This window comes from Acinonyx jubatus, chromosome B2 (genome assembly GCF_027475565.1).
Source record: "Acinonyx jubatus isolate Ajub_Pintada_27869175 chromosome B2, VMU_Ajub_asm_v1.0, whole genome shotgun sequence".
NCBI lineage: Eukaryota > Metazoa > Chordata > Mammalia > Carnivora > Felidae > Acinonyx > Acinonyx jubatus.
Genome location: NC_069385.1, coordinates 112,739,541 through 112,754,460, shown reverse-complemented (window position 1 = coordinate 112,754,460; position 14,920 = coordinate 112,739,541). Strand labels below are relative to the sequence as shown.

At 52.8% G+C, this 14,920-nt stretch overlaps 1 protein-coding gene across 1 annotated transcript in view; it reads left to right on the top strand.

The window, feature by feature from the left end:
* The window catches only part of GLP1R (glucagon like peptide 1 receptor), a 37,729-nt gene that overhangs the window by 3,581 nt on the left and 19,228 nt on the right, over window positions 1-14,920 (top strand). Inside the window, exons 2-5 of the mRNA XM_027057829.2 lie at window positions 4,615-4,711; window positions 5,643-5,750; window positions 13,347-13,465; window positions 13,825-13,931. Of these exons, the coding sequence (XP_026913630.1) occupies window positions 4,615-4,711; window positions 5,643-5,750; window positions 13,347-13,465; window positions 13,825-13,931 (431 nt within the window). The remainder of the gene's footprint in view (window positions 1-4,614; window positions 4,712-5,642; window positions 5,751-13,346; window positions 13,466-13,824; window positions 13,932-14,920) is intronic.

Below are 14,920 nucleotides of genomic sequence, written 5' to 3'. Positions count from 1 at the left end.
TCTGCTCACATGTCTGGAGCCCTTAAGAAAAAACTAATGGGGGGTCAAAGAGCCAGGGGTCTGGCAGCCCCACCCTTCCAGGGCACTGGGGCCAGGGTGATGTTGTGGGCTCTGGGAGGAGGGCAGAGAGGGAGGGGTCTGGGGGTCTGGGGAGGAGCTGCTGGGGAAGATAAGGGCTGCGTCAGCTAGGAGGCCCCAGAGTTCGTCTTTGGAGTTCTCTTTCTCCTTTGGAATCCTCTCCCATTTTTCCCACCTCGGTGGCCCAGGGAGGCCAAGGTCTCTTTCCCCCTTCCTTCAGTCAAAAAGGCTTCCAGAAAAGGAAGAGATGTATTCACACTAAGAAAACTGTAGGAGGAATTTTTCAGTTAGGAGCTAGTCTTTGGAGAGGGAGTACCTTCCCAGGGTGTTGGAAAGCCTGTCACCTTGGGAGCATCCATGCCAAATATGTCCTTTCCTGTCTCCTCTTCCTTCTAAGACTGCCCATTTGTACAGGGCTTGATGATTCATAAAGGTGTTCATCTACTTTATGTTGCTGGATCTGTACAGTAACTTTTTTTCTAAGTTTATTTATTTATTTTGAGAGAGAGAGAGAGTGTGTGTGTGAGTGGGAGAGAGGGGCAGATGGGGAGAGAGAGAATCCCAAGCAGGCTCCATGCTCAGCGCAGAGCCCAACATGGGGCTTGATCTCAGGAACCGTGAGATCAGGACCTGGGCTGAAATCAAGAGTCGGATGCTTAACCCACTGAGCCACTCAGGCGCCCCAGTACAGTAACTTTTTGAGAAGAATAATATGCCTGTTGTACAGATGAGGAAACTGAGGCCCCAAAGGATTAAAGTGCATCTTATCAATCCCACATTAACAGATTGAACTGGGATTTGAACCCAGGACTTGCACTTTCCTGCACACCACTCCCTCTTGGCGTCTTCTTTCTCACCTCCTGCTTCCTCCCCAAACTCCTGCATCTGAGAGATGCCCCCCCTTATTATAATTCCCACCTGCGCATTGCCTCCGTTTTATCTCTCCATCCCCTTCAGAGAGATCTCATAAAACCTGGTAAGTCCTGATTCTAAAACTTCCATCCTGCCCTCACTCTGGCACCTTAGCCCGCCACTGCTGCCCTCTTGTGGGCCTGGTCTGCTGCCCTGTGAGGCAGGAGCGTCTACAACTGGGTCCTTCCCAGTACCCAGCACCCACAGCCCCACCTCATCAGGCTTGGAGCAGGGACTCATGCCAGGGGAGGATGAACCGGGGCTAGGGGCTGGTGGACAGGGCCTGCCCCTCCTCACAGTTCCCTGCCCAGGGGCATGGAATCCCGAGCATCCCCACTTGGGCTTGCCACTGGACGATGCAGAATGATGGGGCCTTGGCATGAAAATATGTCCGTTTCCTCCTGGGACTTTGTTGATCCTGGAAGTGAGGGAGAGGTAGCGCCCAGACTCCCCAGGAAGCCACGCTGCCCCATCCACTCTGCCCTCCCCCTTCTCCTGTAAACAGCAGAAATCGTGAGAAGGACTGCATGGACTGCCCATTTTCCATGTGCCAGGGGCCATTCTAAGCATAAACTCACTTAATCCCCACAACAATCCTGGGCAGGGGGTAGGTAGGGACTATTATTATTCCCATTTTGCACATGTACGGGCTGAGGCTAGAAGTTAAGATTCTTGGGCAAGGTAACAAACTTAATTTATGGGGGAGCCAGGGTCAGGCCTGGATCTAAGCCCAAAGCCAGGGTTATTCACCCTCCACTGTGTTACTGTGTTCACCGGAGCACCTGGGCCCTGCTTACTGGACGTCATCAGCCTTGTCCCAGACCAGAGCCTCATGTCTGTCCGAGTCCTGGCCACTGCTCTCTCCCTCGCCCAGAAATTCCTTTCTCTGCTGGCAGGAGCATCAACATCCCCACCTCTGCATCTTTGTACCTGCTGGGCCCTCCTGCTGAAACGCCCACCCTCCACCCTTGCTAGCCCAGCCTGTCCCCCAAAGCTGAGTCTACACTGAGCCTGGGCCAAACCACCCTCTGAACACTCTCACCCCTGCCTTCTCTGTTCTGTGCTGCCCAGCCCTTGACACCACCCCCCAAATAGCATGGGAACTCTCTCAGGTCAGGGCCCTGTCTTTCCTCTTTGTGTTTCCCACGTTTCTCATCCCCACCACCTCCCAGAGTCTGGCACAATATGGCTTCCATAAACACTTGGTCAGGGAGAGACCAGAGGTCCCAGTAGTTCATGCTGTTTATGTAGGAGGTTGGAGGGCAGGGCTGTACAGTAAGCAGTATGTTGGAGACCCTGAGCTGGTTCAGGAAGAAGTCAGGAAGCTCTCTATCTTAGGGGAGACACAGCCCTGTCCTCAGGGATCCCAAGTCTGAGGGGGCAGACAGCCCTGCCTCAGGGAGCAACAGTCTGAGGGGAGACATAGCCCTGCCCTCAGGGAGCCCCAGTCTAAGGGAGGAGACACAGCCTTGCCTCAGGGAGCCCCAGTCTGAGGGGGCAGACAATCCTGCCCCAGGGAGTCCTTGTCTAAGATAGTTTTATATCTGAAGCTCTCCTCAGAGCAGGTGACAGGGCTGCTTCTGTTTTGAACCTCCCTGGAGTGTTGGTGGCCAAGCTGGCCTTCATGGTGCTGTCCTTAGCCTTTAACCCCACTCCAATCCCCACTCCAAGACTTTTAGTTTCCATGGGCTTCCCTGTTCTCCTTCCCTGCCCCAGACACACCTTCTGCCCTAGTTCCCAGCTGTGACCTTGCTTTCTGCCTGCTTTCCTTCTAGAAAGAGTGATCAAGGAGAATTTCTCCCCAGCCTCTCTGCCCTTTTACCACCAGCTGCTGCATTAGGGGGTGGGGGTGGGGGGTAGAAGGAAAAGGGGTGGGCTGGGGATTGGGGTTGATCCACCAGGACTGGCTCTAGTGAAAAATTCTGCTGACCTGTCTTTTGTAGCCAAAATCAAGACACTGCCTTAACTGCTGTTGTGTTTTATTCCTTGTTCTTTTATTTGTTTTTCAAACAAATACACTTGACCTTTGCCCTCAGAAGAACTCCTTCAGGTGGTGCCACCTGTGGCCTGGGCACACTTACTTGGAGAATGTGCTGGGGCTCAAGCAAGCTTGGGCCCCTTCCTGGCTCTTCCCTTGTGGGCAGGGATGAGCACAGGACAACCTGTGTCTTTGTGGGAGGTGTCCTATAAACCAGGACTCAGCTTAAACCAGGGCAGGATTACCCAAAACCACATCCAGCATGTGCTTAGGGCAGCACCAAGTCCAGGGTGCAAGCTGCCCAAAAGAAGCTATTTTATTTTTATTTATTATTATTTTTTTTTAACGTTTATTTATTTTTGAGACAGAGAGACAGAGCATGAACGGGGGAGGGTCAGAGAGAGGGAAACACAGAATCTGAAACAGGCTCCAGGCTCTGAGCTGTCAGCACAGAGCCCGACGCGGGGCTCGAACTCACAGACCGCAACATCATGACCTGAGCCGAGGTCAGCCGCTTAACCGACTGAGCCACCCAGGCGCCCCAAAAGAAGCTATTTTAATTTTAGCACCCGAGTGTATTTTTGTGATTTCAAAAAAGTGAACTTTTGTTTTAAATTATGTATAGGCTCTACATTTTATGCAAGGGGCTCCCTGGTCATCGTGGCCTCTGCAGACTCTAAATGAGGAGTATTTGTCATTTGGAGCCTGTTGAGGAAAAAATACAAATAAAAAAGAATCACAATCCCAAGATATATCTACAGGAAGTGCACGAAAATGTTCAGAAGGGACATTTCTCACATGGGTGGGTCCGTTTGGGTCTCTGTGCTAAAAAATCTGTTTGGTTACCTTATCTAAAAATGGAGGTTCATATCCCCTTACAGATAGGGGGACCTCTCCCATTGTAAGCCAAATCTCCCTGTTCTGGAACTTTTCTGATCCCATGTCCTCAGGACTACTTCAGGTGATAGAAGCTGGGCTGAATATTTGATCTCTAACGTTATGCTAGAAAAAGGGACAATGGGTGGTGTGTCGGCCCCCCCAGATGACATGATGGCCTATTTCAATGCTCTGTAGCATTGAATCCCACCACACCACATGCCTCCCAATACACCATCACAGTCACTGATCTGGGGGAGCCAGAGTCCTAGCCTTAGCTCTGCTCCTTGGGGTGCTGTGTGACTTCGACTGAGTCTCTCTCCCACTCTGGGCCGGCATGTGCCCTTCTAGAATGGTTGAAAGTGCAAGAACCTTGCAGGCAGGCTGACTGGGCACTGGGAAAGGAGTCCATGGCAGTCACAAAGCCGTGGTCCCTCAGGAACTCTGCCTCTTAGGTGAGGTCAGAATGCAGCACACTCCCCCTTCACCCACTCAGCCCCCCAAATCATCATTTCAGTAGACATGTGCTGGCCACTTAATACACATCAAGCTACACATCTGTCTACTTGGGGATAAAAATGTGAAAAGATCCACCAGAGTGCCTCTGTGGTAGTGACTTTCTCCCCCTTTCAGAGATAGCCAATGCCTGGTGGAGTTTCAGGCTCTACAGTTCTCTGGAGATGAAAAAAAAAGGGGGGGTGTGGGGGCAGGGGGAAAAACAGAGGTTGGCTGGACCCAAGGGGCCTCCATTTCTCCCCTCCCCCCCACAGGGTGCCACTGTGTCCCTCTCAGAGACAGTGCAGAAATGGCGAGAATACCGACACCAGTGCCAACGCTTCCTGACTGAGGCTCCACCCCCAGCCACAGGTGAGTCCAGGTGGGACCCTCACCCAACCAATCCCCTGGAGACTTTGAAGGCGCTCCCCACCCCCAAGCTATGGTTGGGCATCATCTGCCTCTCTAGGATGCCACACCTACCCGATACCTGGGGGTGCCACCTTATTCCCCTTTTCTCCAGCTCGAGCCTCTTGGGAGCAGGGACCTGGCCTTTCCATTCTGTGTCCTCCTTAGCACTTCTGGCCTGTGCTGGGGCTGGAGGCCCAACCAACATATTTATAGGAATAAATGTTTCAGAGGAGTTTATGGGGTGGTCTAAAGAGCAGAAGATTGGAGCTGGCTGGACCCTGCAATCACAGCACAGCGGCCGTAGAGGGTTATTCGAGCCTCATGAGCTACCGTTCCCCCCTCATCTATGATGTATACTTTAAGAATAGGCCTATAGGCACTCTTCTTAGATGTTTGCGTTGCAATTTATTTTCACACTGAGGTGGTCTTCCATTTTGATCTCAGCAAGTGTATAATCACAGTCTTTCCCTTGTTTGAATACTGCCTTCATAGGGAGTCTGAATAAATCATGGGTCCACTGAAAGTTCCAAAAAAAAAAAAAAAAAAAAAAGAATGGCCCATAGGGATTTATTGAGCACTTAATTACCATGCTCAAGTATCTATATAACACAGTATTTGTCTCCAAAAGGCCCTGTGGGCTCAGGATTAGTCCCATTTTACAGGTGAGAAAATAGACATTAAGTAACTTGCTCAAAGTTCCACTGCTGATAAGTGGCTGAGTCCCCTGGCCTGGTACCTGCTGGGTGGGGACAGTGCTTGGCATACAGTGAGTGCTCAGCAGAGGTTAGCCGAGTGCAGGGATTCTGCCCTGCCAGCCTCCACGGTGGCAGTGGAGGGGATGTGCCACTGGCAGGCCAGGTGGGGACTCAGAGACTGTTCCTCTTGCACCCAGGCCTGTTTTGCAATCGGACCTTCGATGAGTATGCCTGCTGGCCAGATGGGCTGCCGGGCTCCTTCGTGAATGTCAGCTGCCCCTGGTACCTGCCCTGGGCCAGCAGTGGTAAGTCCTCTCTCCTTTTCCCTGTGTCCAGGAGGCTGGGGGGCAGGGGGGTGGAGTTGGAGTAGGGTGCACACTGCTGCCTTTCTGCCGAGGCACAGCCATCCCCACCCCAGAAGATCTTTAGGCCTCCTAATGGGTGGGCTCCCTGTCTTTCCTCTGGGGGGTACAGTAGGGGGTGTCAGGTGTAACCTAGGCTAGGGCCTATGCTGGCATGTGACAGGGGGAGGGTAGAGTGTGGGGTTTCAGCCCCTGACTTAAGAGAGAAATGTAAGCCCCCTCCATCCAGTAGTCAGGAAAGGAGCTGGGTAGGAACAGACTTAGGGTTGGGGGTTACCCAGAGGCATCACTACTCTGGGTATGTGTATGTGTGTATGTATGTACGTATGATGTGTGTTTGTAGGTGCCCCATACCTGGTAGTGGTACCTGGCTACCTCCTGACTCTTCAGAGGCTCACTGGTCACATGAACACAGATGGGATTAGTCATCAGGGTGCTGCTGGGGTTGTCCCTCCCCAGTGGGCTTCCCTCCCTAGATCACTCTTGCCTGCAGCGGACCCTGCACCAGGAAAGGTGTGTCTGGGTGGGTGCGAGAGTCATTGGAGTGCAGGGACCTACAGAGCCTGCAGGGGGCACTCTGCTCGGAGGGCTACCTAATGCGCCCCATCACTACCTGTCTATCCCAAGCACCAGGGAGGCTAACAGGAAACTAGCACCCTGGCCTCAAGGAGCTCATAGTCTCAGTAAGGGGAGAAAAGACTCTCATAATAATGATAGCTAATATGTACTGGCGACCTACATGCCAAGTCTTGCCTTAAAAGCAGAGTATTCATTTACTCTTTACAATTACCCTGTGGTTATGCTTGTTGTACAGCTGAGGAAACTGAGGCCCCAGAAAGTTTCAGCCACTTGCTCCAGATGATGTGGTAAATGGTAGAGCCAGGATTTGAAGCCAGCCTTGTGCTCTTAACCACTGCGCCTTGAAGAGGCCTTCAAGCAGAAACCAACCCAAAAGCAAATGTCCTCATACTATGGGAAGCCAGCAGTCTTCCTGGAGGGGGCAGCCCCTTACTGGAACATTAGGGCACCTGGGAAGGCCTGGCGTGGCTATCACCTCAGAACAAAGGACTGAGGTCAGATGAAGCCCAAGCAGGAGTGCTAGGAGGCTGTTTCCTTCTCTGCTCTCTCAGGACCCCCACCTCACCCTGAGGTGTGCAGGGAGAACGTGCACCTGGTAAGATGCAGGGTGGATCTGTGCCCCCCCTCCCCTGCACCCGCAGCACTTCTGTGGCCTGTTGTGAGCACTTTCCATACCTACACTCATTTCATCCTCACAGCGTCACCCCATGAGCAAGTACTCTGATTATGCTCTCATTTTATAGAGGAGGAACCTGAGGCACAGAGATGCCACATGCCTTTTCCAAGCCCACAAGCTAGTGGGTAGCAGACCCAGGAATCAGGTCTGGAGTCTGGCTGAGAGTGCGTTTCACTGCTGCACCAGGCTGAGTGAGCCTACATGCACGTGTGTGCGCATGTGTGCGTGTCGCTGTGGCTCTGGGCATGACGACAGGTGGGTGGCCTTGGGCCTCTGCTGGCTGGGCACACTCCATCCAAGAGAGGGCGGTGAGCGGCCTGGCCTCTCCTACAAATGAAAAAGTCGAGTCCTACAATCTAATGGTTCTGTTTGCCGATGTTGTGAGTGGCTGTGTGAGCTTCGGCAGATTCCCAGACCGCTTTGTGCCTCAGCTCACTCGCCCATCTGGGAGATGGGATAAATCCGGTGATAAGGGTCGCTGGGAGGATTGCAGGTTCTTGAAGAATGGTTGCTGTTAATTTTCTCCACCCACCCTACTTACCTCTCCCACCTCCCCCAATACACAGACTTTCCCTGCCTCCGAGAGGTTTGGGACTGTCTGCTTGGCCAGCCTGGGCTGGGCCTCTAGACCCCAGGGAGCCGGGCCCAGGACAGGGTCCATCACTCAACACTAAGCTGCCCCCAGCTCTGCCTGCCACTCGCAGCTCCATCCATCACCTTTAATTTTATTTGAGCAGGAAATAGGTCCTGGTGGTGCCCGTTTATGAGCGAACACAGTTTTATTGCTTTCTCCATGAAGATATTGGCCACTGCATAGGCCCCCTGCCAGTCTCCACCCCCTCCCTGACTCGCCAGGCTAATTCACTCCCTTTTCTGACACTCAGGATCACTGACTCTCCCCTCCCTGAGTTAGGGACCTGTAGGGAGACCCACCGTGGGCTCCCACAGCATAACTGCGGTCTCTGGCTTGTCCTGGTGGTCCCCTTGGCAGAGGCTGGCACCAGGGACTTCCCTAACACTCACCCAGGGATTGTGAAAGCAGAAGGGGGCAGTACTGGAGCATTCTTGGGCTGATCAAGGGGAACAGCCTGTGGAGAAACTTCACAGTGTGAGTTAGTGGGGCAGTGGGCAGCAAGAAGGACAGGGGTGTCGCAGGCAGGGTCCTGGAGGAAAACACACTCAGCTGGGGATTTGAGAAGAATTTAACGGAGGGGTCACTTACAGGGGGCGGGGCAGGGTTAAGGGGCCAGTAAGGTGTATAAAGCACCAAGGACTTTTAAGAGGCGGAAGCTTTAGCATTCCTAGATCTGAGTGGAGGGGGAATGGGGAGGCCACCCAGCAGGGCTGTGGCCACACGGGGCCCTCCTACCTTTTACTTGTGCCTCCCATTGGCCAGACTCATAGAGGGCAGGGAGCCCAAGTGATGCTGTCCCCGGGGGGTGCAGAGCAGGGCAAAGGAATGTGCGACTAGAGAAAGGATTAAAACAATTACCAGACACTCGGGTCAGGCCTATGTCAGGAGATAGGGGTACTAATGAGACCTCAGGAGTGTGTGTGGATGTGCTGCGGAGAAGAGGTGATGCCTCTCCGTGGGGCTGAAGAGGTCAGCTCTGGGGAGGAGGGCTGACTCCTCACCACAGGGCTGAAGAGGTCAGCTCATTGGCTCAGGAAGTGGTGCTGAGGGAGGTCAGAGCCACCTCTTTTGCCTGGGGTGTGGCATCAGGAAGACTTCCAGAGAGAGGTGACATCAGAGCCAGGCCTGAAACAAAAGGGAGTTGGAGAAGGGGGGAGAAGGGGAGAGGGGGACCCTCCAGGAAGGGAGGACATCCAGGCATCACCTTGTAGATGGGGCCAGGCCTCAGGCCTCAGAACCACACGATGTCCTAGGGACCGGATGCCCTCAGACATCCTCGAATTCTGAGCCCTCTAATTCAGAATTTGGGACTCCAGAGGGCAGAAGCAGATGAGTCAAGGAAGGAACATGTTCGAACGAGATGCCTGGTGTCAGTAAGACTTTGTAAACCAGAAGGCTTGAGTGGCTTCTGAGAGCCTGTTGCCGCCTGAGGGCCATCCAGCAGCCTCATTTACCCAAAAACAGCTGATCTGCTTGTTGCAAATCATTCTGGTCTCATTAGCTGCACCCCCTCCTGATCTGTACCTGTTTGTTAGTTTAGTTCTCATTACATGAGAGTCCTAAAATGCTTTTAAAATGGCCTATAACTCACAATTCTCGGAAACTCTGACAGGTGCCTCCCTTGAGTAATGTGGAGCCCAGGAGCTTTCATGACAGGCCAGCGTTGCCACAGAGAGACCGAGGCCAGAGCTTGGCCCTGGAGTTGTGGCCGAGGTGGTGTCCTGAGTTCCAGCCCCATCCTCAGTGGGGGAGTGCCTTTTTTGAGAAATTGGGGTGAAGGCATCAGCAGGGCTTTCAATGTGACCATGTCATGAAGGCCTACTTTGCACCAGGCACTTCTCGTGCTTTATCTCCTAATCCTCACACCACAGACCTGAGAAGCCATTATGGTTCCCATTTCACAGATGAGAAAACTGACACCTGGGGAGGTGTGCCCCAGGCTGCATAGCTGGTTGAGAGCAGAACCAGGATTTGATCTTGGGTCTGTGTAGTTCTCCTGGGTCATGATTGCTGCACTACCCCTGCTGTCTCCCACCCCAAGCTGATGCCTTCAGTTCTAGCCTTGCCTTTGACCCTCACTCCACCATGATGGGATGGGGCTGTGACTACCGTCTCTGAATCGTAGCTTCCCCGTCTGTCAGATGGGGCCCAGTAGTCCTTGCTGGCCGCTGTTGTTGCTAAGGGTGCAAGAACTAATGGATTCATGAGCAGCTCTCCACAGCCCTGAGAGCCTGCATCCACGTGGAAGGGCGGCTGTTAGCTTGATTACAGACGCCGCTGCAGTTTCCGGGAGGGGAAGTGTTTAATTGGGGGTTTTATTTCCAGCACCAGGGTCTGACTTAATGAAATATCCTTGGGCCTCCTGGCATGTGGCCAACTGCCTCCTGGTGTTGACAAGACCAGAGCCAATCCCCTGGCTGTGATTTACCAGCAGTTCCTGGGCCAGATAAAGCTGGGCTGATAAGCAGGGCTGTGCCTGGACCCTCCCTACCTCCAGCCAAGATGGGCATCTGGGGACCATAGGCCTGGCCAAGAATGAGCCTGGCTTTTAATACTGGCTGCAAATGAGGGATAATTGACAGACAAACTCTCATAGGTTCCCCGAGCTTCTCGGGGACGCAGTAATCTCTTGATACTGTGCCAGTGACACATCTGTGCATTTACCACCTCCCCATCTTCCCTGTTGGCCCTCAACAGAAAGCCCAGGAATAGTGCAGGCTGCTGGGGATCCACACTGGTAAGAGGATCTACTGGGAGGATGCTGAATGTTAGCAAACCCAAGCCCTAAAGGGCAGAAGAGAAATGGCACATGGCCATTGTTGACTGTTAGCAGTGAATTTGGCTGCTAACTTTTGACCTCGGAAGGCAAAGAGCTAGGTGTTTGAATCCTGCCTCTGCTACTTCCTGGCTGGGTGAGCTTAGGCAAGTCACTTGGACACTAAGAGGCTCAGTTTCTTCATCCATAAAATGGGATTAACATGCCTACCTTGTAACTTGGTCGTGATGTTCAAGGGTGTCAAGCGTACAGCAGGTGTTTGAAAACCAATACTGTGTGTAGCTTGTAGAGAGGTTGTATAAGGTGCATGTAGGGAGGGAACCAGCAATTGTGGGTGCATCTAGCTGTGGTATCATTGGGGTATTATTGGGGTCACACTGCTGTGGGCTAAGTCCTGGGTAAATGGGCGGTTCGGTGGTTTGTGCCCCATTACCATGTCATCTCCCTTCCCTTGGTCCCTCTGCCTTCTCTTCCTCCTTCCTTGCTGTCATCAAAATGGGCTGCCAGTGAAGGCCCTGACATCAGTCTCACTCCCTCTGGGGTCAGCCCAGATCCCCATCAGTGCTCTGAAGACTGGTTTGGCCTTCTATCAGAAGACTCGACCCCTGGTGAAGAATTCCAGGCATCCGTGCAGCAGATAAGAGGGGCACTCGGGGCTCGAGAAGAGCTAAAATCTGCTAAAATCAGACCACATGCCTCCCCTCCTCTGCCTTTGCCTTTGCCTGATTTTGTTCATAAATGCATTTGAGGGGTATTGGGACTCAGGCTCTTTTCGCTGCCGGAAGTCCTGTCACTAGATTTTTAGGTTTTTGTTTCTCTTCCAGGTAAAGTCTCTTAAAATGTTCTTCTAGAAGCATTGATACTGCGAGGTGATTTACTCTACTGTATCACAAGATGTTTCGGTCTCCTGAAGAGGGCCTTGGTTCAGGTTTTATGAAAGAGGGGGAGAAAGGAGAGGAGTGAACAGGGATGCTGCACTGGGTGACTGGGGGTTGGGGGTCTGGAAGGAAAAGGGTCTGAGCGATAGGCCCTGCAGGTACCTGATACATAACAACAGTGGGTAGACTGACAGTTTGTGAAAGGTAAAACAGATCCCTGGCCTAGATGGCTGCGTCCCTGCTGGGCCCTTTCAGGGCAGGCCCTGGGGTTTGCCTCACTCCCATCATGCACACATTTTTTTTGGTTTTTGTTTTAATTAATTTGTTTATTTAAATTTGAGTTAGTTAACATGCAGTATAGTCTTGGTTTCAGGAGTAGAACCCAGTGATTCATCACTTACATACATCACCCAGTGCTCCTCCCAACAAATACCCTCCTTAATGCCCATCACCCATTTAGCCCAACCCCCCCCCCCCCACCTCCCCTCCAGCAACCCTCAGTTTGTTCTCTTTGTTTAAGAGTCTCTTAAGGTTTGCCTCCCTCTGCTTTTACCCTCATGTACACATGTTAATGAGCCTCTTCCCACACACAGTTCTTACTGCTACTCCTCCACCTGGAAACTTGTGACCAGGGCCTCCAATGCTTCCCATCCTTCCTCCCTCCCTCCCACTGTACCTTCATCCCATGACTGGTCTTTAAAATCTTTTAGTCCTTTAGAATTTTTAAATCTTTTACATTTTGTCCTGGCTCCAGTTTCCCTCCTTCATCTTCCTGTGCTAACCCTAACCTCGTTTTTGTCCCCGGGTTCCTGGCTCTGGGGTCATACTTACATTCTCCTCCGGGAAGGCAATGAGGCATTTCCTCCCAGGCACAAGTAAACCCCTTATTCCCTTTCATGACCTCACAGGGAACCAGGGACCACAAGCCACCCACCTCCCTGGGTAGGGGGTCAGCAGGGCAGGTCAGACTTGATGTGTGTGAATGAGCACAGACAGCATCCCACCCCAGCTCTGTTGGGCCTGTGTTTGGTCTCTCTTGGTTTGCATTTATGTTATTACTTTCTGAGGACTGTTTTTTCCTGTGAGAGTCTTGATTCCCTGGAGCCAGGAACTGTGCTTCCTCCTTCAGAATGAAAGCTCTCTGAGGACAGGGGCTGGATCTCTCCCTCCTCTCAGACTGGGAGGTCTCCGAGGGCAGTCTCTGTCCCCAGCATCTCACTAGGGGCTACTCGAAGGGAGGAGCTGGGTTTTCCGTCTTTGAATGGAGAGTCTCCAAGGGCTGTGCCTGTACCATTGACATTGGATTTCTTTTAGATCAGGCTGTCTTTGAGCATAAGACTCTGTCATTTCCATCAGATTAGGACTTCCTAACGGCATGACTGTGTCTCCCCTCAGATTTGGGCTCCGTGAGGCAGGGCTATGTCTCCCTCACTCAGACTGGAGCTCCCTAGGGTAGGACTGTGTCTCCCCCTCAGACAGGCTCCCGGAGGCAGTGCTGTGCCTCTTTCTTCCTCTCAGGAGCTCTGAGCCCATCTGTTCCCAGGATCTGCTCTGTCTATGAAGTGTTGGAGGGAGCAGGGGCTAGTCCTGAAAATTCGAAGTCACAGTGGGTGGCTATGGAGCTGTTGAAGGCCACTGGTGTTCAGCACCAGACCTTGTCAGCAGTGTGATTTGAGGCTGGAGGCAGGACATGGGAATGGGCTAGAGTTATCTCAAAAACATGGCTTCATCAAACTCTATCCCAGGGTGGCCAGGAGGAAAGGCTGAAGGTGGTGCTGGGTGGCCCTTAGCGACTGCCTTTCCTGTCCCTGGGCCAAATGGGCACATGGCAAGAGAGGAAGGCCTGAATGTGTGTGTGTGTGTGTGTGTGTGTGTGTGTCTCAGAGGTGTTGCCAACTCCAAGAGGTCAGTCCTGGGGGAGCAGGGGGGCCCTCAGGGCAGGGAGGAATGAGGGCTCTGTGGTGTTGGGCTCAGCTCCCACGTCTCTCTGCCCCAGTGCTGCAGGGCCACGTGTACCGGTTCTGCACAGCCGAGGGCCTGTGGCTGCGCCAGGACAACTCCAGCCTGCCCTGGAGGAACCTGTCTGAGTGCGAGGAGTCCAAGCGAGGGGAGAGAGTGAGTTGCAGATGGGGGCTCCGAGTCAGTGAGGGGTAACGGGGTCCCAGCCGCACTGGAGCAGGGCCCCTGGGCATCTGATGGGCTGGCCTGTGGCCATCTTGTCTATCCCCCTGCTTCTGGGGGCTTTGCACACCATGCTTGCTGGGCAGAGGCCATGTGTGTTCACCCCACTGGCCTTGGAACAAGGCCCTGAAAATCCAAGGACCATTGCCATAGGTTATTTTCTTTCTTAGTTCTGAAGTCCCTGGTGCAGCCTGACCTGGGGCCCCGCCTCTCCCTGTCCCATGGGAAAGACAGATGTGGGAGAGGAGGGCGTGGGCTGCCTCACGTGCACTGTATCCCTCGTGTGCACACAGAGCTCCCCAGAGGAGCAGCTCCTGTCCTTTTCCATCATCTACACGGTGGGCTACACACTCTCCTTCTCCGCTCTGGTCATCGCCTCGGCCATCCTCCTGAGCTTCAGGTAAGGGGCCTGGGGGCCCGGAGGGGCTGTTTCATTCCAGCTCCCCGCGCTGTCCCCAGTGGATGAGGGAGCACCAAACTAAAGTGACAGTGCTGCAGGTTCTTCTCTTAGGAGATCTCCGGAGAGCCTGTCCACTGAATACGAGGCTGAAAACACGGGATATGGCCCCGTTTGCCATATCTCTACTCTGTAAGAGCCTACATGGAATACTGCAAAAGAGAAAAAAACAAACAGCACATGAACACACAAAGCACATATCCCCAGACCTTCATAGTGGGTGGTAGGATTAGGGGACATCCCCTTCAGCTGAGCATGTGAAGCTTAAATCATCAGGAATTCAGTTTGATTTTAGGTAAGAGCTCAAGGGTTTAGAGATTCTGCCCTCTTTGGAGCTTATCGGCCCCCTGGAAAAGGTCTTCCTTAAGTCTAACCTCCATGAGCTATTCCTTCCAGAGGACCATGTTCTTCCCACTCCCTCTGCACTTGGTGGAGGATAAGCCAGGGGGGCTGGGTTCAAGGTCAGGAGCAATTCTGAGTGCAGGGACCTCAGGATACCAGCCCCACAGAAACAGGACAAGCCTCATTCCTCCTGTCGCCTCCATGGCACCTGGCACAGTCGGTGCTGGGCACAGTCAGTGTTTGATAGATGCATTCACTCGGTGAATATTCTCCCCTTTTATTATGAAGTATTTCAGAGATATTAAAATACAGTGGCTGATACTGATCACTGGCACACCCAATGCCGAGCCCGAGAGCTAACACCTACCACACAGTCAACACAGGCATGCTGCCCTGGGTAGCCCACCCTGCCACTGCCCTCCACCCCCACAACCAGAGGAAAGCCCTGAAGGGGCTACTTATAATCCCCAGGCATCTCTATACTTTTTCCACATTTATAGTATCTGTACAAATAGATAGTTGTGGACTTTGCGTATTTTAATGGTATGTTGTATATACTCTTGCAATGTTATTCTTGGCCTGCAATGTTT